Source organism: Falco peregrinus, chromosome 9 (genome assembly GCF_023634155.1).
Source record: "Falco peregrinus isolate bFalPer1 chromosome 9, bFalPer1.pri, whole genome shotgun sequence".
Lineage (NCBI taxonomy): Eukaryota > Metazoa > Chordata > Aves > Falconiformes > Falconidae > Falco > Falco peregrinus.
Genome location: NC_073729.1, coordinates 31,577,430 through 31,601,997, shown reverse-complemented (window position 1 = coordinate 31,601,997; position 24,568 = coordinate 31,577,430). Strand labels below are relative to the sequence as shown.

Sequence of the window (24,568 nt, the reverse complement as noted above, 5' to 3'; positions counted from 1 at the left end):
TGTGCTTATTTGTTCTTTTTACATTTCTAAATGGCCATCAATTAACGACTCCATAAATCAGGGGGTTCAGATTAGAGCTTTGAGGGCTCTTACAGAAATTGCATTCCGGTATAAAAAAATTCTGATGTAATCAACTCAGAGAAAATATTCCTGAGCAGTTTGAATTACGTTTGCTCGGATGACTTGCATAATTTAACCATCCCACTGCTTCAGTTAATGGGGAAGAAAACCACGGTGGCTCTAGTAGAAAGGCCAAGTTTTTGCCTCAAGTAGCAGCCAAAGCAGCTTGTTTGTATAGTTGTCACACCCAAAGCTCTTTGTCTCCAAACCTCGGCTGTTCTCCCATCTGCATCTCTCTCCACATCTGCACGATGAAGATGCCGATTTCCAGGTGCTGCGTGTGACAGGGATCTGCCCGTGCATCGCGCACACACAGAGAGAAGCTGGGAGATGCCCCGGTCCCCGAGCCCGGATGTGGCTATGGCAGATGAGGGTAGATTTTGTCCGTGTAGGGTGAGGACTGAAGCCCACAGGTTCATGCACTGAATCCGTCAGGCTTAAAACAGGAGGAGTCCAGCCCAGCACTGCTTTCCTGAATCACGGCTGTACCCGTGAGCAAATAGCATCTGCCTAAACCTGCTGTCAACTGCAATGAGCTAAAGCAGAAACTCGGTGCCAGCTGATGGTGGTTATATTTTTGGCCAGTACATATGATCATGAAACAGAGCAAATAAAGGCTTTGGTTTTATCCATACCTTTTTATTTATTTCTGTAGTCTGTAGTAAGGGACCATTGCTTTAAAATCCTTAGACATTTGGACATATTTTACAAGACAGTACAGTTTCTGAATGTCACACATTGATCACAGTTTCATACTACTACATGCATATAAAGACACTGATTTTTTTCTTTTTTTTTTAATAATTTGTTTACGGAAACAACTGGAGAGGTCAATAAACTTCAACAGAGAATGACTAAATCAAAGTTACAAAAAATGTAAGACTCTAAGTACACTAGTATATGGCTAATGTTGCTGTAATCACCCCAAAGTGCCAGGGTATTGAAACATTGCTTAAAAGGGGAGAGAACACCTGCTGATGTATTGCCCCTTGGGTCGATCCAACATAACCCAATGAAGAGATTCTGCAAGATGTGCAGGATCTGCTGGGCTGGGGCAAGAGGCACTGCCCTTCACTACAGACACGCTGGGCTGGGTTCCCCAGTGCTCCCCCATTGCGCAGCTTCAAGACTAACTGCGGTGCAAGGCAATGGAGGAACTTGTCATGTTCTGCCCTTTCTCAAGCCAGGTCACAGTCAGTTCCAATTTCCAGCTACAAAAGCAATTTGATCTACGTGTACTAGAAGAGCCACAGGAAAGTTACATTTTTCCAGTTTTTATTTGTTGTTAAACATGACGTTTTTCTTTTAAAGGGAACCTCACAGCTTGCTTATCCTTCAATGACTAGGGATGCTCACCGCTTTGGAGATGCAACAGGGAAGCCCTCGCCCGGGGCTCGCGGGCTGCTCTGCAGGTCCGGCAGCTGGCAGAGCTCTGCGGGTGCAGCAGCTGTCCTGTGCTTTGGGAGAAGGGAGACCTGAGCTGTTCCCTGGCCTGTGAAACACTGAGCAGCCGTGGTGTGCAGCACAGCAACGGACTGCCCCAGCGTCTTTCCGCGGGCATGGCGCTGACATCAACAGCACTTGCAACAGCTTCTCATCGAGTGTTTTCTCCCCATTCAGGAACTGCTTCACTGGCCTGATTAGAAAGCAGGATTGTGCTGCGGTAAGTAAGTTGGGGTATCTTTTTTTAATGCTAATCTATTTGGAAAGCGAGTTTGGTTGGTAGCTGTGGCTGGCCTTTCTGATTGCAGTATCATGGCTTCAAAGATCAAAGTAACATGGAGATGCTGCTCCCCCCCAACACCAGTGGGGAATGTTTCAATGCAAAAGCAATTTTCTGCACCCACCACCAAAAAGCCAGAAAGAATGGGAAAAAAAAATGTTCTTTGTCTTTGCCACAAGCCAACAAAACTGATATAAACAGAACAGATACCAGTGGTCACATGAGCCGACATGCGGCTAATGATACTTAGAGGCAGTGAAACATAACAGGGAGAAGTGGCATAAAGGGCAGAGCTCCTAAATGAAATATGGAGATAGAGAAGAACTGATGAATCTTAAAATGGTCTTAAATGTAGATTACCAATAGGACCAGAGGCTGTGACACAAAGGTGACCAATGGCCCATCTGCTGGTGGTGTCCTCCCAGCATCAGTAAAATCCCTGGATCGAGGGCTGAGACTGTTGAACCGTGTGGCTGAGCTTGTGGTCCTGCTGCAGGGACAAGTTATCTGCAAGTCTGGGGTGCCACTTGCAGCATCAAGCCCACAAAGAGTGAGCTGACATGGAGGGATGCTCAGTCAACATTGGGATGACATGATTATCATCCTTATACCTGAAGTATTCTGTCCTTTCCCTGTCTCCATTTCCCATTCCCTCACCCCACTGGTTTCCTTGTAGGTGCTGTGGAGAGACACCTCCATCCCTGAGGTCATTCAGAGCTTTTGTTTGCCGTTAGCTTTTAGAGCTACGGGTCCTAATTCTTTACTGGGCTAAACGGGGCACAGCTCCATTGACCTCAATGGACTTTTACTTACAGCAGTAAAGAATTTGGCATTTCATGCAAATTTGGCTCCCTGGCTTCCACAAGGCTCTGGTCTGGGTGGGTCTTTGTACTGAGCCTGGCCCAATCGTTATTTTCTTGAAGGTCGTGTTGCTACAGCCTTGCAAAAAAACCCCTTTACAAATGTCAAAGGTTAGTCCTTGTTCAGTCTTACAGAATATCAAGAATATTATTTCTAGGTATAAAGTGAAGCTTTCTCTTCTAAGCCTCTAGACTGAAAACTTCTTGTGCGATGAAGCCAGAATCAAGCAAAGCAAAATTCTGAGTAGTATTTACAGATAGGAACACTTGTGGCACCCTACCATTGGTGTCAAAGGACACTTATTTGTGGCTTAGGTAACACCAGCAACGAAGGGGATACACACCCTGAATGCAGACTTTCAGTTTTTCTAAGGTTTCCCTTGTCTGGCCAAGACAAAGTTTCAGTGCAAGAGCCTAAATCTGATCAGCATGGGGTGTGAAACACATGCTGGAAAATAACCGCCTCTTCTTTGAAGGGCTGGTTGGTATTTGGGTCGTTTCTGTCGTGGGTGGGCTACCTGCAGGGGCAAATTTAAGACTAGTCTGACTAGAAGCTTTCTATGGTTTTGTTGATTATGCTCAAACAAACTTACTGATATGGAAGGTGCCTTTTGAAGGGATTTATGTGATCGTTAATGACAGATAGGGCAGGCTATTGCATTAACTGCTTTCAAAAAAAGAAATATCCCACCCACTTTTAATACCTTCATGTGTGAATAGGTCTTGCTGACACATCACCACATGCGGAACTGTATCTTGTTGTTATTCTGTTCATTTGGGTGGTATCTGGACTGTCTGAAACACACGGTTTCCCAAATTAATTGTTTCAAGTTAATTTGCTCATGTGGTGGGCGTATAAGAAAACCACACAAGCAAACAAAAGGAAATGGGACCAGAAACTCCATCTTTGGAAAAACCCATGGTCACTGACCAGACTGCTGGGTGGATTCAAAGGGAAATGTTTGTGCGGAGCTACAGAGCTGGTCCAAAGCTCTTTGTCATGCTAGACTTCAACAAGCCATGAGATAGCTTCAGGACACACGTTTATCTCATGGACTTTTTATTCAGTTTATGTGATGGTACAGCTATAAAGGAGCAAGGAAGATCATTAAGTAAGCAGGTGTATGGATGGACTTTACCATAACAAAATCCAAATCCGGTCCCTTTCTGAATGTATACATTCAGGTTTTTCATTCCCCCATAATTTTTTCTTGTTTCCTGATTTTGTCTGGGGCTGAAAATAGAAGTTCCAAAACCCAGTGGGAAATGAAAGTCTTGACCCTTCTGTTTTAACCCAGGAAAAGCTCCCCCGACGGTGGGAGCTTTGCCTGAGCATTGTCAGGTCACTGCCTTAAAATAAGAGCCTGAATTTCAATGCTTATCCCAACTCCACCATAATGATGAGGACAATCAGATTCAAATCCTCTCTCTCTCCTTTATGCTCTGAGCTTAATCAACGTAAATCTGGAAAACCACTGAAGTCCAGGCTGTGGCTAACACTAAAGCCAGAGGCATTTGCTGACATTTACGCTGCCATAGCCGAGGGCAGAGCCTGGCCCACGCTGTGTTTCTCAGAAGGAACACCTCGGTTTCCATAGCCAGTCCCTGGGTATTTTTAAGTACCACAAACAGGAAAATACAAAAATGTGACAACATCAGACAAACTCAGTGACCTTTTGCAGACGCACTTCCAGGAGGGATGTTGCAGGTGTTTTTCAGAACAGAAGAAAAAAAATGACAACAAAAAGGTTAAGGGATCAGCTATGTAAATGAACACCAAGAAAGCATCTAATATATTATTCTGTAATACAAAAAGAAGAAATCTGACTTGATTACCCTATTATAAATTTGCTAAAAATACAGATATATATTTATATTTTTATATATATATAATTTTTTTTTTTAAATCTGAACAGAAAAATAGACTACTCTGGAATGCATGAAAGTCACATGACTTTTCCATACATCAGATACTTATAAAGCCAACACAATGGCAAACAGGAGGTACAGAGGTAACTAGAACATCTGTACTTTATTCAAGAACTATTTAAAGCCATATTCTCCCCAAGTGGGTGATCCTAAAGCAACCTAAGGTAACACTTGTTCAGTCTGATTACCGTAAGCAGAAGTGACAGACCAAACATGAAGACATCGGAGCTAATTTGGTCGCCAGGGAAGCTCCCCTCCCCATCCCGCTCCCGACTGAGCTGCACAGGAGGGCGTCAGTGCCACACGGTCTCCATCGCTTGGCTACTTTATTCAGTAATTCTACTATGCACTTTAAAATGAGGTGTTAGAGACTATTGGAGATCAGGTAATGTGGAGCTTACCGACAGAGAGAGAACTTGGCTTTAGAAACCTTGTCTTTGCGATGAGTTTTAAATACCCTTGTGATTTACTATAAACTGTACCAGTCATAATTCTGTCAAGACATAAATATACAATAGGTACAAATATTAACAATACATTACAATTTTACAGAAGAGAATACTGTTTTCCTTAGAAATGTGTATCTTATTAGCTGCAAGGGAAGAAAAGGCTACAGTTTATCACAGCCATAGTTGCCAAAGAAACCGACCGCCTCGGATGTGTTTCTGTGTGACTTGCGCAGACAGATATTCCCCGGCATTTGACACACAGCATGTTCAGGAAGGGAATGTGCGTTCCATGGGTTTTCTTTTCCTCTTTTTTATTTTTCCTTCTTCTACCTTTATTGACTCTCGAACCTTTCAGAAAAATATGGATTTCACAGGAGACTCTTTTGTTTCGTGGTTTGGTTTTTCTTTTTTCCCCCGTAAGTGTGCTTAGGTGAAGTTTCTAAGAAAAGGCACTGAGAAATCTACTGCAATGTGACTGCTGTTTTCCTCTATTCAGGGCTAAAACTCAAAGGAGCTTTGCCTCCTGGTTAAGAAAACTGCACCCATTCCTTCCGCGCATATATATATATTATATATATATATATTTTATATATATGTATTAAAAACGATGTTGATGACGTAAGATACAAGCAAGTGCAGGCATCACACGTACATAGTCCGTTCAGATATGATGTCTTCTGCAGCAGCAGGTGAAACTCTGTCGGCTTGCTTGATACATGATGCACAGTAAATTCGCAGACCTGAATGCCAAATATCAGTGATTAAACTGCACGCTTTAGCTCGATGCAAGAGATATTGCATATATTCCCCAACTGTTATGAGCTTTGGGAAACACGTATCAAACAAACTATAAAATGAAATTGTCTTTTTAGTGTCTATAGGATTTGATGAGCGTTATGTTTTCAAAGCACTGCCTTTCCTTTTGTAATGAGTACAGATTTAGTCTACCATAGCATTATGTTAGAGTAGATTTCCCAGTGCTTACATTATATATATGTGTATTATGCACACACACACATATATAGATACATACTTCATATTCAGACTTTATTTCATTAAAATAAATTAAACATACTTCCTTTTTAACTGGGCACAAAATGAGAGCTACATCTTCATACACAAATAAGAAAGAAATGCTCTTCAAGCATATTATATGCTTAATTTTAAATTATTTGCTTTCTATAAGAAATCTATAGGACTTTGGCTATTCAGACTTAAAAGGTAGATTTTTAATGATACTTTTGAATTTGGCTTTCAAAAGTGACTCAATAAAATGCTACTTTAAAGGTAGGACTAAATAGATGATATAAGGTGTGTGTCATGAGTGATCACACAAGGCAGACAGAGGGCCTTTGGTTACAAGGAGAGTTGCACCAGTTGATTATCAGTTAAAAAATGATAGAATTGTTGATCTATACATTTTTGTCAGTGCCATCTATAAACCAAATACATCAATTTGGATGAGAGTGTGGTAAATACTACACTATATGGCTATATTTAAATACGTTCACTTTCGTGATATGTAAAATATGACTTTTTTTTCCACATGAAAGCATCAGCTCTAAAAATATTTAACTTGGAAATCACTATTACTTACTTTATCAAAAAAAAATTCCCTGATTTTTCTTCTTTTTACATTTGTGCTGATGGCAGACATGAATGATCACTGAAACATAGAGATTATGTTAAGACTGTTCTTTTTAAGATTTCTTGTTGCCGCTCTATGGCCTCGGAAAGCCACAGAATAAATCAGTATTTAAAGCTTATCTGCTGGAAAGTCACTTTACTTTTTTGTGATGACTCAATCTTAACTAGTATCTCAGCAATACGTTGGTTCCTCTAAGTACACTTGTATTTACTATGGCCAAATCCTAAAGTCCTTCACCAGGCAAAGAGCCCACTCAGAGGAACGGTGGTTTTGGCTGAGTGGAGGCAGAGTAAAAGCTAACGAACCTCAGGAATTGGCCCTGTGTAAATACTCTGGAGAGTATTTTTTGCACACGTAGGTGCCTTGAACTTATTTCGAGTACCTCCCGCATCATTCTTTGCATGGCACGAGGTCTCCTTCGCTGCCGGCGGGCTAATTCGTGAGGTGGTGGCTCAGGTCTTACTCACGCCTTCCTCAGGGTCTTGCCTTGCTGGGGCGCAAGGGTGAGTTCTGAGTGGGGACCTCGGGCTGCGTCCCGCCACCCGGGGATGGGGTCGGCTGAGCAGAGTTAACTCCAACGCGTGTACAGTTTTGTGCCAAGGAGAGACCTAACAAAGCTATCGTCGTAACCCATAATAGTTCCTAAAACATATATGTGCTTATTGCTTTTGTCCGTACATGCTGCATTCACTATTACGGATTACAGACAGAAGTACTGTACAGCTTGGACGGACAGACATTTACATTCAGGACTAACCAACGTGGTTTTTGTTTTTTGTTTGTTTTGTTTTTGTTTTTTACAATAGGAAGGAACAAAACGCAGCAGGCTCGAGTGGCTCGGGGTCTTCCTCCCTCCTGTGCACCTCCGCTCCCACGTCCCATGTCCCGGCACGTCCCCGGACCTGCTGCCTGCAGATCGCCACATACCCCGGCAGGTACTCAGAAATAGGTCAGGAAACGCTCATTGACAGAGTTATTTACAATTGAGTTTTTACAGTAGAAACAGAGAACAACAGAAAAGATTACCATCACAGTTATCACAGGACAGGTTGTGACTTGCTACAGGCGTGTAACAAATCACGGTCACAACAGGAGGCACAAATTAAAATAGTGCTTGGTTAAAGTGCTTGATTGTTACACTCTGCTATCCTACTCCAGCATCACAACAACAACAACAAAAAGTCAACGTAAAGTGCTTTCCCCCCCCGAGATTAAAAACCAAAGACAAATTATTTCCTACACAATTTGACATAACTTTATTGAAACAATAATATTTTAAAAACCTAGGCTGGTGGCTGCTAGTTCTGTTCATTTAAAATGGTCAGATCTTTTTTTTTCTTTTTTTTTCTTTTTTTTTTCCTTTTTTTTTTTTTTCTTGTTTCCTTTAAAAATGACTGGATGTTATTAAAACATCAGGCCTGATTCTCCTGTCTCTCGCAGCTGCTTGACGCCACAGCTTTGCAGGAGCCTCTCCTGCCTGACCTCCTCACGAGAGAGAGCACAGCCAGGCCCGGGGCGGGTCGCTAACGAATCCCTCTTTTTGCATATTTATTTAACACTTGCATATCTTTCACTGCGCCGCTCGGGCGCAAAAAGCTTCAGACCGACCGGTTCCTCTCCTACGCCAAGGGCGAGCCTTTGGCTGAGGCCTGGGGTCGGCGTGCGGGCGGGAAGGGGAGGCCGGAGCCATCCCAGTACCCCCAGCACGCACCGCAGGGCCAGCCGCAGCATCCCCGCCACCGCGCTCGGCCATCCCCATGGGGCAGGGCAGCCAGCACCCCCCGGCCACGGAAGGGTAGGGTGAGAGCTGAGCTCTCCTTCCAGCCCTCCGCTCCCCAGCACCGGGAAGAGGGTCTGGCTGCGATGCCCCCGGAGAGTCCTGCTTCTGCATGGCTCCTTCACTCCTTCCCAGCGTGGGCTGTGGGTCCCCTGAGGGCCACGCGCTGGCCCCTGGGGCAGGGATCAGCTTTTAGCAGAGGGTAAGTGCAAGTTTCACTATGTCCTAGGGGATGTTTGGGCTTAGATACAAGTGGTGCAACTCACCCTGCTGATATTTCAAAAGAAAACATCAGGTCCTACAGGATATCATATTGTTAAACACACACAGAGCATTTTAATAATTGGTTTCTCTAGACCGTTACTAGTTTTAAATGGGTTTTGCTTGGATTTTTCCAATAATGTAAGTGTTCCCTGTTACCTTTAGACATAATATCCATCAGAGAAAGCTGTAGATGGGGAACAGCTGCCCTGAAGCAGTGAGCATTGTGTTTTTGATAGCTTTATACCAACCCCAACAATTTATTCCAGAGTTCAAATCTGGCTGCCTTGGCATCCTTTATGGAACTAATGGAAATCTGATGTTACTATTTCCAAAAGGAGCTCTAGCGTTCAGGGGGAATGGGTGGATATTTGGTCACATTGGCTTCACTGGACAACATGAAAGGAGATCAATGTGTGATCATGATTTGCAATCCTTATTTTTGACTGATGTGGGCAACGTCTTTAGAGTTGTTTCAGAGAAGGACATTTTCACAAACCCACACTGGACCTCCCCCAGACTTTTAGAAACAGGTGGCTTGTTTCAGCCAAGTTCATGCCATGCAGAAGCTCTTTTTTTTTTTTTTTTTTTTTTTTTTTGTGTTGACTGTAAAGACATTCCTTTAAACTTTCAGTAAGTTCTTTTGGAGCCCATCTCAGATGCTTTGCTCATGTGTGTTAGCATGTCCTCCGCTGCCTGGTAATACATGGACTTCTGGGGAAATGTGATTTTCTAGTCTGACGGTCTCCTGATTGCCCTGGGTTCTTCCAGTGATACCTTCCATAGAGTAAATGCAGTTTTGCCCTATCAGCTTAGGGGAGGTGGGTAAAGCAGCAGCTTCTAGATGATTCTTCTCTGTTCTATAAACATTGTCCTTTTGCTTTAGATAGCCACTGTTTGTAACATTGTACTTGGGACTCATATTTCCAGGTGGGCTTGAATCGTAGAGCAACTGACCTTCATCATCTGTGTCAGCATCTATATATTTGTGTATACCAGCATCGTGGAAGTTGAATGCTATGGCTGTCTGCGTCTCTGGTGACTTTGGGGGTGTTCTCGCACTCGCGGTTGTGTAGATGGAGGTTTCTGGGCTCATGAGAGATCTGTCGGAGAGTACGGAAGAATCTGTGGCGGCAGCAGCAGCTCCCTGGCTCTTGAGAGGGCCTGAATATATTCTCAGTACATTTGATGCTGGTACTAATGTGCTGGTGTCCTCTTCCATGAAGTTGACTTTCAGAGATCGTAGCTTTAAAGGGTTAGTGGCCTTTATGGAGCTTTTGGGGCTTTCTATGAAAAAAGCAGAACGGTGGCTGCCTTCAGAGCTTGGGTTCATTTCCACAAATCTGGCCCCGCTCCCCTCCGGCCTGCTCTGCTCCTGAATCACGTTGATGCCACCTTTGCAGGGAAGGGTAGCGAGCGGGCTGTGGGAAAACCTCCCAGAGTCAGGGAACTCTGCCGCGCAACTGATGAAGCTGTCGATGCTGGACATGCTCCTCATGTCAATGATCCCGTCAGTGCGAGTCGTCAGCAAGGGCACCATAGGGCCGGGAAGGGTTTCCATTTCCAGCTCTTCCTTTTGCTTTCCAGGTTGACTCGACTCTTTAGTATTAAGGTTTGGCTGGGACTGAGTCTTTGCCATTTTGTTATACATGTCCTCTAGCTGTTGGACATTTAGGTGCTGGGGACTTGAAGACGACCTGGCTTTTTCTGGAGAACCTTGTTCCTTAGTTTCAAAAGATTTACTAGAGCTAGTTTCCGAGAGCGTTCTCTTCGTCCATTTCCATTTGCTGGGAGATAAATGATTGTCCTGAACTTTATCCTTTTTGGCTATGCTTTCTCCATTCTTTTCAACCACAATGTCCATGAGTTCTATACTGCGGGCAAATGCATCCTTCATGTTCATGGAAACAATACTGCCATTCCTTTTTGCCCTTTCAAGAGCTTCCCTGCGCTTAATGGCTTTCTCCTGCCTCTTCTGCTCTTTGTAGAACTCAGAGAAGTTATTGACAATAATTGGGATGGGAAGAGCAATCACCAGCACTCCAGCAATGCAGCACAGTCCTCCTACTATTTTACCTAAAAGTGTTTTGGGGTAGATGTCTCCATAGCCTACTGTTGTCATGGTGATTGTTGCCCACCAGAAAGAAGCTGGGATGCTCTTGAATTTTGTATCATCCTCGTCCTTTTCTGCAAAAAACACTAGACTGGAAAAGATCATAATGCCCATGGCCAAAAACAAGATGAGTAATCCAAGCTCATTGTAACTCCTCCTCAGTGTAAATCCCAAGGACTGTAAACCCGTTGAGTGCCGGGCGAGCTTTAGAATCCGGAGTATCCTCATAATCCGAAATATTTGGACTACTCGTCGTACGTTTTGGAACTGAAGTACACTTTTGTTGGATTCTGTGAGGAAGATAGTGACATAGTACGGTAAGATAGCTAGCAAATCAATAGCATTCAGCGGGCCTTTGAAAAACTTCCATTTCTTAGGTGAGGATAGGAACCGCAAGAGGTATTCCATTGTAAACCATGCGATGCACACCGCTTCCACGTGGGCAAGTTGGGGATTATCTGTGGTCTGTCCAAATTCATCCACGCCTTGTAGTTCAGGAAGTGTGTTAAGGGACAAGGCAATTGTAGATAGTACAATAAACATGATGGAAATGATTGCCAAAATCTGGAAAGGAAAGAGAAAACAGTGAGTTCATCTCCGAATGTATTATGCCGTCTACCATTGCCATTAACACATGGCTGTATTTCCACTTCTACATTTCAAGACCAATTTTGCTCTCAGCGCGTGGAAGTCAGATAACTGATGCATCCTGAGGTGGTTTTGTTTTGGAAGCTGCTTTAGTTATGCCAGATTCATAAAGGAGATAAAGCATCTACTTCAGCTCCTGCGCCTTCATCTCTGTGTAGTCAAGGAATGTGTACCAAGCAGCTAGGATGCCAGGAGGGCTGTGAAGCAGTTCACAGCAGGAGCTTTTGATTAACTACTAATGAGGTACCCAACAAAGCCCATCTGGACAACAGGCTCTGAAATCTAAGCAAGAAGGAATGTGATTGTGAATGGAAGATTCAATCAGAGCAATGTCCTCCATTTAATGCATGGTTACATCTGTGATTTTGGGTGCCTATGGCTAATTCCCGAGATGTGTGTACAATTCTGTTAGATAGAAGCGTACAAGTAATACACTCTTTTTTAATGACTCATCTCTAATCTGAAACTTGATGGTTGTGAAATACACAAAAACTTTATCAAGCTTTCTAAAACATTTTGAACTCTGAGCTACTCTGCATGCGATTGACTGGCCATCCTAGTTCCTCACTGCAGCCGGGGGAAGGAGCAAACTCATCCCGGCAAACCAAACTGCACAACATGAGACAGCCAAGGTGGGGCAGGTCCAGCCACTGGGGACCTCATCCATTGCCAGAAACCAGCGCCTGGGCTACAGTGCAATGAGAGAAGAAGGGTCTGCAGTGAGCAGCCTCTCTAAAAAGCCACGTAAATCCGCTCGGGTCCAGGGCCACTGACTCTGTGCAGAGCTGGAAAGTGTGAAGTGCTGGATTAGTGCATCTGTAGCTTTCAGGTGGTGTAGGCAGGCTGTCCTTCCATACCTGTTTTATATATACGTTAATGCTGTACTTTCTAGTTTTCCCTAATTACATCTTTTAAAATAAGTTCAGGGAGGTTTTAGAACTGACAGACAATTTGAGGAGTGTTTTTTTCTATCAGTGAATTCTTTCTTTAGTTAGTTAATTGGGTGGGATTTATCTAGTTTCTTAGGTTACTGCCAAAATACCGCAATGATTTCAAAACACATGTATATGTGACTCATGTTTTATGTATTCATTTCAGTGTAAGCTGGTCCCTTATGCTTGCTTTTCTCCTGCTTGATAGAAAAGCAGCATGAAATCAATTGCAACGTATGTGCGTGATGACTAGATACACAATATTAAGCAATGAATTGTAAAACATACACCGTTCTGCATCATGAATTGCAAATCTGACACACTCTTCCTTTGCCAATATAACTAGATTTTAGACTTCCTTACAGTGACCTTTCTCAGCCAGCCTTGCGATTACCACAATATCCACAGTTACCACCTGGAGCACCGGAGAAAGGAATTCTTGCAGGATTTCTCTTTAGCCAAGCCTGGCACAGATATTCTAACAGTCAGGAAATATCAGACTTCTGAATGTTTAGCCCCCCATGGACAGACACTACAGAGGAACAAGCCTTGCTGCTGCAGGAGAAACATGCAGACCCAGTACAGTTCAGAAACCCCGCGGTCTTCTCGAGATAAGTGTTCAAAGCTGAAAGGCAGAAGTGCTCAACAAAGGCCGTAAGCTTTACTTGAATTAAATTCATATAGTAAGCTTAAGCTATGACTTTAGGAGAAAAGCCCATATACCTTCAAAAAATCCAAAACTAAGGCAAAGAGTTTCAATTCTGAAATTTTTATTTCAACAAGCATTTTGAAATCCACTCGCTGTTAAGAAAACCCCTTCCAAATCAATGTAATGAAACCATTTACCTTCTAACTCACTAAAATGTACTATATAACTTTGATTTGTACGTTACACTGCAGACCTAGTAATTTAATCTGAAGAATGAGATTTGACTAGAAACAAAAATTAACTCCATTAAACACTGGTTTCATTGTCTAAATTGGATTAAATGGAAGAAGTGAACACTGTAAATAGCCTCCTGTGCAATGCTCTAGTGCTGGGAATTTTAGAATAGCCTCGCTTGCAGTTGCTAAATTGTTGCCAGGAAAAATGCTGGGAGGATTCCTTTTCCTTTTTAAAGAGGATGCATAAAATAATATTTGTGGCTCGCTGTGCTGTGCACCGTCGTAGTGCCAGTGAACCTTTCGCCTCCTCCTTGCCACCTTCCTCTCCCATAAATTTGCTGCTGAGATATGAACAACGCCACAACAACTTGTGCAATGGGGCATTTGCCTTGTTGAGAGACTTTGCAGGTCAGTGAGGCAAAGAAGCTGTGGGAAAGGCTTGGGGGGTGCAAAAAAGGGAGAAGAACCACGGGATGAAGAGAAACAGAGAGACACAGGGGAAAGTGCTTGAACTGATGGCTTCAAGCTCAGGAGAATAAAATGTAAGTATCTCATGGTGAGAAATGCAGATGCTAACTACTTCTGCACAGTTGTTTGTTTCAAAAGACCATCTTCTGATGACCAGGTAATGCCCCCAAGAAGCAGGGGCCTTGCCTGATTTGCTTTCCTAGAAGGCTCTTCTAGTGTTTTTGCTGTCATTTCTTTGTTTACAACCCAGCATTTCTGAAGATGTTTGGGATGTTTTCAATGGCAATTTCAATTTTTTTTTCACTTGGTTTTATCTCTGCCCACTATACACAGAAGGGCTTATTTGTAGACTTAGGTGTACCTAGTGTGTTTTATCTCTTTCACTTTCGGTGTAAATATTAACACTCCATCTTTATTCAGTGGATGGCATCCAGCAGCAGTAATTGGTGTCAAAGCTTCTGTTTCCTTTGATATACCTTCCTTCTTTGAAGATCAAGGCAATGCCAGATGAACATAAATTTGAAAACTAGGAGATCTGAGGGTAAAATTTGTTTTTGGTTTAGCAGATTTAGCCACAGAGCTAAGCAATAAAAAGAGAGAGACATTTATCATTTCTTCTGCAAGTTGCAGCAAGATGTCACCTGTGCTCCTAAGATACAGATTTTTCTCCCTATTGATCTACTGCAATCATACATCTTTGTGAATCTTGTCAGGCTAAGAAAAACTTCTAAATGTGAGTTGACTGTTCTCAGGTATTCAAAGCACTTTTCATTTTGAGAGTACAAAAACCTGAGAGATGGAATATCTCCAGCGGGGATTAGAGGATCCTTCTACTTCTCTAAAGCATCTAAAGCATCCATCAGCATGTCCTGGTAGCATCCACCATCCAACAAAAGACACCCAAGGAGCAGCTGTCGATGGAAAACTGGATCCAGCTGCTGTTGCCAGGCATTAACACTGCATCCAGTGGCACAGGGCTCTATGCCAATGAATTTACAGTCTGGGATTTCAGATTCTAGAAATCACCGTCCATCTGTCTGGTAAGGTTTTCTATCTTAGCAGCTTTCGTATTTTCATATTGTCAGTAATAAGAGACAGAAAGCTGAAGGGAAGACATTTATACCACTGAGAATGCCTCTAGCCATGCTCTGTGTGGCAGGCAACTTTTTCATTTGATTCCTGGCCTTTCCTCTGTCCTTTCTTCTTCCACTTGCTCATTTTAACAAGAATGGGACAAATCTGGACTTGAGCAGGAACGATCCCTGTGCAGAGAACGAGGCTCCGGCTGCTTAGGCAAGCGGTCACCAGGAAAAAGCGCCTGTTGTCCCTGCTCCAGAGTGCTGACCCAGAGTCTGGCTGCCGCATCAGCAGCTGCTTGCAATGGAAGCAAGAATGGGCCAGGGGCCTCCTCCTGTAGCACTAGTTTCCATGTTTCCTTGAAAACCATGCAGCACAGCCTTGTGCTGGTGAAAACTTTTGGGATGGCAACCAAAGAGCTGAGGCTGAACAGGCTTAAGCACAGAAAAGTCCCTTGAGTGCCAGCTCAGACTTGCAGAAAGAACCAGGAGGGGAAAGTTAAGTATTAGGGGCCGGTTAAGAGTTTGTGAGTGCTGCTGAAATGTGCATATTCCTCCTTATAGAGCTAGCTGTACCCCCTCCTGTATCTTGCTGATGGCTTATCTGGCATATGCTGACTTGTTATGGGAGCTAGGGAAGGTACCTCCAGTATCCCTGCAGGCACATCCAAAGCTTCTGACTTGTCTGCCCCATGTCTGCAGTAGGTCCTATAAAACATGTAGCTAAAACCACAAAAAAGCTTGCAGCCTAAAATTTGGAGGCATAGGAAAAAGATTTGGAGGCACAAAAGTCTGAAAGAACTGGCCTGAGGACAGGCTACATTGATGGCAGAGGCAGATGAGAGAATCCATGTACTCCTGGTGCCACCTCCATGAGCGCTGCTCTCCAGCATCCTCACACGGGCTCCATTGGAGCTAACGCCAGGAGCCCTGACAGCCCAGGTCTTGCTGGGCAAGTATCCACAACAGAACATCACAGACACTCCTTAAGCAGCTCATGAAGCTGGCAGGGTTTAAGACTAGTTTTTCCCCGCACAACTTTCAGACAATTTCCGCAGCAGATTGCCAGAGAGAAGCTGTGTAGCTTCCTCTTTGCTTCTGTATTTACTCTTACATTTCACCTGTAGCAACATACTATAAATTGTGAAATACCCCATCACGTACTTTTCTAGGTGACTTGCAGAGGGTGTTGGACGGGCTCCTAATGACAGCACTGGCTCGTAGTGCAAGTCTCGGTGTGTATGGGCAGGATTCCAGAGAAAAAAAATCTCCACTAAACTGACTGTTTCAGAAAGATTTTTGTTGAGTGAATCTCTGGATTGCTCTTATGGCTCCTCTGTGAAAGCTAAATAACCCAATGACAGGCAGGGCAAGGTTTTGAATGAATTTAAAGCAGTTGCCTCAAAGTGATTAGCATGATTGTACATACATGCTGGTTATTACACATGCAAATGAGACAAGCAAGCTGATTATGTGAGTAAGTGTAACCAGTTTGTGTGCAACTGCTGCTTCCTGAGGCAGGATGGATGTGCCATGCTTGCAAGCCACTAATCCCCATCTCCTCCAGCATCTCCCCAAAAACTGGGCAGGTAAACCTGTCAGGAGATACTCCCCTGCTCTGCACCTGGTGCTTGCTGGGTGAGAGTGGCCCCAGAGACTCACCCTTTGTGTTGGCAAGGTCACTGATATTTATCACTTGATTATCTGCTCTTTGGACTGCTAAAGACCATAACTAAGGTCAAGGCATAAGACCAGAGACTTTCAAGGCTATTGAAATTGGTGAGAATTGGCTGTCCCAATCCTATAGATGGCTCTAAAATCTCAGTGTGTAAGCACCCTGAGATCTATCTGCTCATGGCAACATGCCCTACACTTTTTTTGTCTTCATACTCAGTAATGAAGCTGATATAGCAAGGAGAAGGGGTGGTGTGTGGGAGAGAGTAGGAGGGTGTTTGAATATAGATTCAATATTCTTGGAAATACGATGAGGAAATTGTTATGTAATCAAGAAGTTCAATAATGGTTTTGTCTAATGCGCTTTTTTAGCTCCATCAAGGCCTGCAGAATAAACTTGGCATCAGGAACAGGTTTCATTCATATGCTCCATTTACTAAGGGATTTTTCCTGCAGCCCCCTTACTTCCTCAAGCAAACAATCTACTTTTGAGTCAGACTGTCCAGCTCCAACCTGCCATGCCTATGCCAGCCTCTGTCTCCCCAGGCTCTGAGAAACAGAGTGCAGGGTGTATTTTGAGCGATATTCAACATGCTGCAGAGTGCACAAACAGATGGAGAGTTCCTTAATCTTCCCCCTGCTTCATTCTGCATGGGAATAACGTCTCCTGCTCATGGCAGCTATACATGCCTATGGTATTTATTGTCAGGGACTTGTTCTAGGAAATAGTTCTTCACTAGAAAATGCCTATCTATTCATTAACTGGAAGAGCTCACAGAAAATGCTCACTTCTGATGTCATGATTCTGACCACTGGGCTTGCAGGACATTTTTTCTAGAAAATGCTGATGCCATAACGAAAAGTAACATTTGCTTCTTGCATTATGGCAAGAAGTTGAGGTCAAACTTGGGGATAGAGTTGCAAGGGAAATGCAGAGAACCTTTATTTTGCTTTTTCATGTGGAAGGATGTTAAGATGCAAAATCAATATTCTTTGTTGAATCTCCAAAACCCTTAAGGCCCACTGATTCCTGTGGAGTATAAACCATGCTGAAGAGCTTTCCCTGGTGTGGCACTTTACATGCCTCTTCTGCATCCTGCCCCAAGCGGGTCCTTGAGACCCATTTGCCCCAGGAGATCTGAGCTCTGGAGGGGTAGGACCCTGCACACACCAGCTCACTCACATCCCTATGGTGTCCCCAGTGACTGTGTCCACAGTCTATGAGAAAGGAAACTATGCTCTTCTGTAAGCATCACTGCATAGTATAAAAACCATAAAACCAAAATCAAGGTAAAACCATTCATATTTTGCTTTGGAAATACATGAGATCTTAATTGTAACATTGCCTGGAAAAGTCCAGATTGAATAACGGTTAATTACCTAATTTCGGTTACACTTGTAATGATTTTACCTGTTGAGGGGGTTAGTCTGGTTTAAAAGGGGATACAATACTTCTGCTGATTATATGCCAGTGCTTCGTTTGCCTACAGGCACCCAGAGAGCTGCTACAACTGCTGCTGACTAAGCTAAAGTGGGCAGAAAAGTAGCCTTCAGGCATGGCTGCCTGCAAATTCCTTAATGCTGTTAAGAACATGTTTAGTTGTCAGAGAGCTATCAAGCCCCATTAAATGATAAATGGTGTCAGTCTTCCTTCTGAGCAAAGCCCAGATGCAAATGGTGTGCTGGAGAAGAAAATGATAAATGAATGAAAATACTGAAAAGGCAAACTTCAAAGGCATATGCTGCCTTCAGACATCTGTGCAGTGATAGTGCTCGAGAGGATGAGAGGGGAGCATCTGTCCTATTTCTGCTGCTGTTAGCCTGGGGAAAATCAAAAAAGAAAACAAACGCACGGCACATGGAAACTGAAGTTTCCCATTTTTTTTCTCCTGGCCTTGCCTTCTGCCCAGAAAGACTGCAACCCCAGCAAGCGGCACTGCTGCAAGAGACTCAGCCCCAGCAGCACCAGACAGACCCAAACTGCGTGTCCTCCCTGCACATCCATGCAGATGAACCTTACTGCCATGCTCAAGCCACAGCAGCGTGCTCTGCTCAGGCCTCGCATGTCAGAAGGCGACACACGCTTCCAAGGAGGGCTCCAGCCGTGCCAGTACCTGCTGTCCCCAGCTCCCCGCCAGCCGGAGCAGGGGGTCTCCCTCCCCAGCCCTCCTGCCACCACCCTTCCCAGCCCTCTGGCCTGACCCACTATGCTTTCAGCTTGCTCACACCTTCCCACCCTCTGTGCCATGCAAAACGCTGGTCTTGCAGCACAGAAGGTGGAATGGCAGTGTGGTATTGCACAGCCTGGTCTTTCCCTGGAAGACAACTAAAGACACAGACACCCCCACACCCTCACCACTCCCACCCCCCCATGCACAGAACATTCCAGCGGCTCTTCAACCCTTTGCACTGCAGCACATCATTAGCTGTTACCAGGGTCAGGCTCCAGACCACCTGCCCAGGCAAAGCCTTCCCTCCAGCTTGGTGCTTCGCTTTCAGGTATCTCTCCCACTCCTGCTATATATATTGCATTCAAGTAGATGATGGTTTGGATTCAGAAAAATAGAAAATAATTACAGAAAAGAGTGCTGTAACCCTCAGCACTGGTAAACGCCTTGGAACATCTCTTCAAGATGCTTTTGTGATTTTACTCTGCAACAGGAACAGAATATGTTCATGATCAACTCCCACTGTCCCAAACAGTCTGCTCAGCCTCAGACACTATTTACAGGGGATGCTGTGCTTAAAGTGTTGGTGTTTGCTGGAGTAGTTGTGGAAGGGGTTTTTTTAATGGTTAAATTCAATCAGGAATGTGCCAAGATAGCATGAAATCAACTAAATGTAATTAAGTAAAAACTATTAGCTTGATTGCTAAACCAGTCTTCCTCTCATGACTATGCATGAGAATAATTGATATTAATTCTTTTCAAATCTGAGCCACATTAGTCCTGCATATTATAGTGTGGAATTTTTTGGAAGAGTAAAGCGGTTCCACTGCCACTTTCTCACCAAAAGGTATAATTAATGTTGCTGCAGGGAGATTTACCTAGTCATTGATACCATACTGGGTTGCCACATAGAGAGGAAATTAGAACAGAGCTGAAGTGACGTTTTGTCTGCAAAAATGGTGACCTGTTTAATATTTCTCCCAGAAATGTGTTAGGAGAAGTGGCAAATCCGGTTACCAGCACCAGCCACACGAATGACATTACAAAGAGGCAGGGGAGCCTGCAGGAACAGCAAATCCCTATAGATAGAAAGGCAAAGGCAATATCTTCTACCTGTTTAATATGTTTGATGCTAGCATGGCCCTGTTACCGAAGCACCTGAGCATTTCAGGAGGCTGTTCCAAAGGGCTGGCTTTAAATTACTGGGGCTGCTGCACCTGGGCTCCTGCTGCCGGTCATGTGAGATGTCTCCATGGGGTTTTAGAGGTGTTTTTTTTCCATTCATGCTTGGAACAAGGGCACAAAATTCAGGCTGAAGCATTTCTACTGCCTCACAGGCTGGGAGAGAGAGACTTCTTTAGGGAAACAAATCCTTCTGTACCTTGGGTACAGCCTTCACCTGGGCTGCACCGCCCCAGACTTTGCCCATACACTGTAAGGGGGGCTTTGGTGGCAAAGCTTGCACTGATGAGGAAGCCTTGGGCTCACACAGGGCATTACAGCTATTAATTGTCTCTTCCTTGCAAGTAGCCTGCAAGGAAATTGAGTACTAGCACCCCTCTTTTTGCAAAAGAGACATAGGAAACCTATAGGGAGCAGGAAACATCTCTGCAGGATCCCTCCAGTCTCTCAGCACCTTCTTAATTCTTAGTCCTTTATTTTGCTAAAACCTCTTTATTTCCTGATCAGCTTCTCTGCTTTCCATCATGCCCACTCTCACCTTCGTGCTCGGCAGGCAGACCCTCAATCAGACTGAAGGGCTTTGGTGCAGGGACGTGGCCACACATGGCCCAACCTTCCCAAAGGCGGCTTCCCAAGGTTTTGCTCTAATACAGCAGAGCACGGAGCCCTTGGTGAGGGCTTTGGCACAATGTGAATCAAGTGTTTTAATCTCAAACGTGGATGGTTCCTCCCTTTGTAAGCGCTGGATTAGATATCACATATTTAATAAAAAGCAACAACTGTATACAAACTGTGTAGAAAAGCAGCTAAAAGCTAATCCTTGGCAATTAATCACTCAGTACGAGGCAAGTGGTAAGCAGAGACAGTGGATAGCGAATCTGTTTGAACACAAAAATAAAGGCAGCTGTACATCAGAATTTCAACAAGAGAATTTCATCTCAGCTCAGTAAGACAAATTTGATGCATTCTAGCTATAAATATAGAGGATGAAACTGAAGTGTGGAGATGCGCACTTGGTTCTTTATTGGGATTTGGTTGTGGTTTTTTGGTTGGTTTTTTTTGCTTTTTTTTTTTTTAAACTGAGCTCAGAAAAAGCTCAAACTCTTTGAAGTGTTGGCTGGCAATCTGGGAACGCTCACTTGGGTACTTACTGACTTCTGGACATTGACACAACAATAAACCTTTCCAAACCACAAGAAATAAAAGCCTACCTCAGATAGCCCTTGGCTTTCTGATAGCTTTGAAACCTCTTCTGATAGCCTTTCCTATGTTACTGCCTCCCAGCAGGCTCCCAACAGACACAGCCCAGGCTGGCCAGCAGCGGGACAGGCATCACACAGCATCGCACAGCGCAGTCGCTTCCCTCTCCCATCCTCTCCTTGACCCAGACCCCTGAGATCACCCCGCTGCTGTCACCCTCCCTAGGTGGTCACAAACAGCAGAGACTCATTTATGCTACTGTGGTACCTGAGAAGTCCTTTTACAACAGGAACTTACCTTTTCTTTACTACACCTTTTGCAATGGTCAGGGGACTACAGAAAATCAGAGCTGAATGAAAAGAAATAAAAAAAAGTGTGGGGGGGAGGAGAAAAAAAAAAGGAGAAAAAGAAAAATAAAGCCACTTTGTTTTGATAGGGAGCAGAGCTGGGGTTTGTACTGTTTCTTGGGTTTTTTTGGTTGTTTGGCTTTTTTAGTGGCTGTTTTACTGATATTTTGCCCTTTACCCTAATAAATGTCACCTGAAACTGGAAAATGCAGGTGTGCTGCCTTTCATTGAATGGTTTTTGAAGAGAGGGAGAGGAGTAGACAAGGTTCCCTGTAAATGGCAGCCGAACGGGACCAGGTGGCATATCATATTTTAATCCACGTGCAGAATAGCAAAGCCAGTCCAGAAGATTAAAGGGAACGATACACTTCCCTGGTTTTAGCGCGTTTTTCAGTTGCCTGTTTTGTTTTTTTTTTTTATTTGGGGTTTCTGTGTTAATATAGGATGATACCATGGTATATACTGGCTGGCAGAAATTAATCTTGTCACGAATGTACTTCTTTGAAAGGCTGAGCCTTCCTGAGCTCTTAATTTGAGCTGATTTGACTGCCTCATTATCATAGCAGCAGATTTGAGAATAGCAAAGTTGAACCTTACTTGAACTTGCTGGCTACATTAGCACTGTTTTTCTCTCTCCTCCCCACCTCCATCCATGAATAATAATAGCCAGAATCACTTTTTTTTTTTTTTTTAATCCTACCGAGGCCTCCTAGTAACTGTTTGCTAAACAAACACACGCTAACATGGCGTGTTGGGGGAGAAGCATATTAAAGAGCCTGAGTTTTGTTTGCCAAAGATAGAACTTGTCATTCCAGGGAAACGTGCGGTTTTGACGTCCTGGGAAACTCGGGATTTTCTGTCAGGCACGCGGTCCCATTATCTCGCACACTGAACAGACTGCAAGCACGACAGCTTCAGCGTTTGCGAAACACATACTAAGTGTGGATGGGGGCCAGGTCACTTGGTTTTTGCGGTTTTGTTCTGAAATGTCATTGCAGTTCAGCTGCCCAGCCCTCGCCTGGCCCCGCCGTTTTCCCCCTTGGAGCGTGGCTCTGCTGGACTTGCCCTGCTGTGGCTCCCGAGCTCCAGCCATGTCTGGGCGTTTCAGCCAGCAGAAAATAACCTGTCCCTCTAAACACACACATCTAAATCCTGAGTGCCACCGTCCCCGCGGCAGAGGTGCCCATCCCTTCCATCTGCAATAACTTTCTTCGGAAAGAGAGAGCGGGTCTGCAGAGGCCGTGCCCTGGGGCAACACCGCGCAATCCAGTGCAAGGTCAGACAAAAGCCACCCTGTGGGTTCCTTTAGCCGCTGGATAAAGCTCTGTCTCCCATCAGGTTGCATTATCCCTAACGAGCTCTGGCAGATGCTTCAGCTCTCTGCTCTTCCATCAAGACAAACTGGTAAGACCCACCTTCCCAAGGGCAGCACTTCACCTTTTCCATGCATGCTTGCGTGCCCACGGGGAAGCCCGGCTATGAACTGGGTCCTGAACAAGGCACATAAATTGCTCACGGTCCTGCAAAAAGCTGGTTGCTGAACTGGGGGATTTACCCCAAAGCTTCCCTGCTGGAATAGGCGATCCTGGGTTCTTCTGGAATGGGCACCTATTTGTAAATACATTTGGCCTCACCATGAGTACAACACCAAATGCCAAACCCCCCCAATGGAGCGAGATTAGCAAAAGATCCCAGCTCCTCTCTAGGTATTAAAATATGGCTTTTTAATGCATGCAATACCCAGCATCTCTCATCGACAACACTTGTGGCAATTATCTGCTGCCTGGTGCGAGCTGGTCTGGTGAGAAGTCACCCAGCACATTTGGAAACGAGACACAGAGGAAGCCTGGCACGGAGAGAAACCCACTGCTAGGTGGGAAAACCAAATCCAGTCTAAACTGGGAGTCGTTTAAAGAAGGCAAAACACTAACGGGGAAAAAAACCCTCAGCGTAGCAGGGAAATAAGTTTATAGGAATTACTAAGGAATCTAGGAATAACCTTTCAATGGTTGAAATCTGGCACAGATGTGAATGAGAGTCCTCAGCAGCTGAGGGCTCTCTGTGCGCTACGTGGAATGAGCTGGCAATTCCCAAGGCAGTCCCGAAAGGCCAGGCTCATCAAAGGAGCTAATCCTGGCTTGTTGTTTTCCTTTATTTCTTAGAGAGGAAAAAGCATCCTAAGGGTAGTGATACTGGAGCTGTGTGTCCCAATTAACCTGCTGCAGGTAGGGTCAGTCTACTTTCTCCTGCATCCCCTTCAGAGGGCACAAAGTGTGTCTGTTCCCATGGCCACTCTCCCCTGGGAAAGAAAGAGGGGAAGGAAAAAAGGTGCCGCTCTATTTATGTGATAGTCCTGCTTTATGGTGCTGCCCTTCCTGCAGCCTGGCTGAATGAGCTGTCTTTTTATTTTTTTCCTCTCATTTCTCTGTCAATTGATTGCTCACTGCCAGAGGGTATTGCTGACTTCAAAAGCTTCGTTTTCTGGTTCCTGATCTGCTCATCTTCTCGTGGCTCATTGCTGCTGCTGGAGGTCAGATCCAAGTCCCAGAGTCATTAGGCCATTTTGGGTTTGACCTTGAGAGCTTCCCTTGCTTACCCATCACACGAAAAGCCCCTTTGATCATTTCAGACACACAATTTTTAAAGAAAACTCCAATGGCAGGAGATCATTATTTCACTGGTAGGTAGAAATAAGCTGGAACCGAGATGTCCCCAGCTAGGGTTAAAGAACCCCAGTGTCTGGGGGTGTTCCTGCTCACTGCTGAGCTGGGGGGCTGCAGCAGCACCCCTGCACACACCAAAAACTTGCTTCAACCCTATAAACCAACTCAATTGTTCTCTGGCGCCAACTGTTGCTGTGGATGGATTCATGGGTTGCAAGATGTTTATAGTCTGCATGAAAACTATAGCCTGTTCCTGAAGGTTTTCCACCTGGACTGGAAATTCCCAAATTGTAACTTCCAGTTAGTGGCTACTGAAAGCACAAGCTGAAAAGAAGAAGTGGTGAATCCTAATCCTGAGCTTCTGTGCTCTGCTGCTCAACTCCACCCTGTCCAGCTGGGTAACTATGGAGAAGAAGGTGCAGTGGTAAAAATGCCTTACAGAGAA

The 24,568-nt window shown here is 44.4% G+C and overlaps 1 protein-coding gene and 1 long non-coding RNA gene across 3 annotated transcripts in view; one reads left to right on the top strand and one right to left on the bottom strand.

Annotated features, from left to right (window-relative positions):
• The first annotated feature begins 328 nt into the window (after positions 1-328).
• On the top strand, positions 329-7,588 carry LOC129785182 (uncharacterized). Its single transcript, XR_008748821.1, has 2 exons — positions 329-1,783; positions 7,536-7,588. It is a non-coding gene; the product is annotated as an uncharacterized LOC129785182 (long non-coding RNA).
• The window catches only part of KCNB1 (potassium voltage-gated channel subfamily B member 1), a 133,089-nt gene continuing 112,267 nt past the window's right edge, over positions 3,747-24,568 (bottom strand). For both annotated transcript variants that reach the window (XM_005235922.3, XM_055814478.1), the window contains exon 3: positions 3,747-11,444. In XM_005235922.3, the coding sequence (XP_005235979.1) occupies positions 9,423-11,444 (2,022 nt within the window). In that variant the 3' untranslated portion in view covers positions 3,747-9,422. The remainder of the gene's footprint in view (positions 11,445-24,568) is intronic.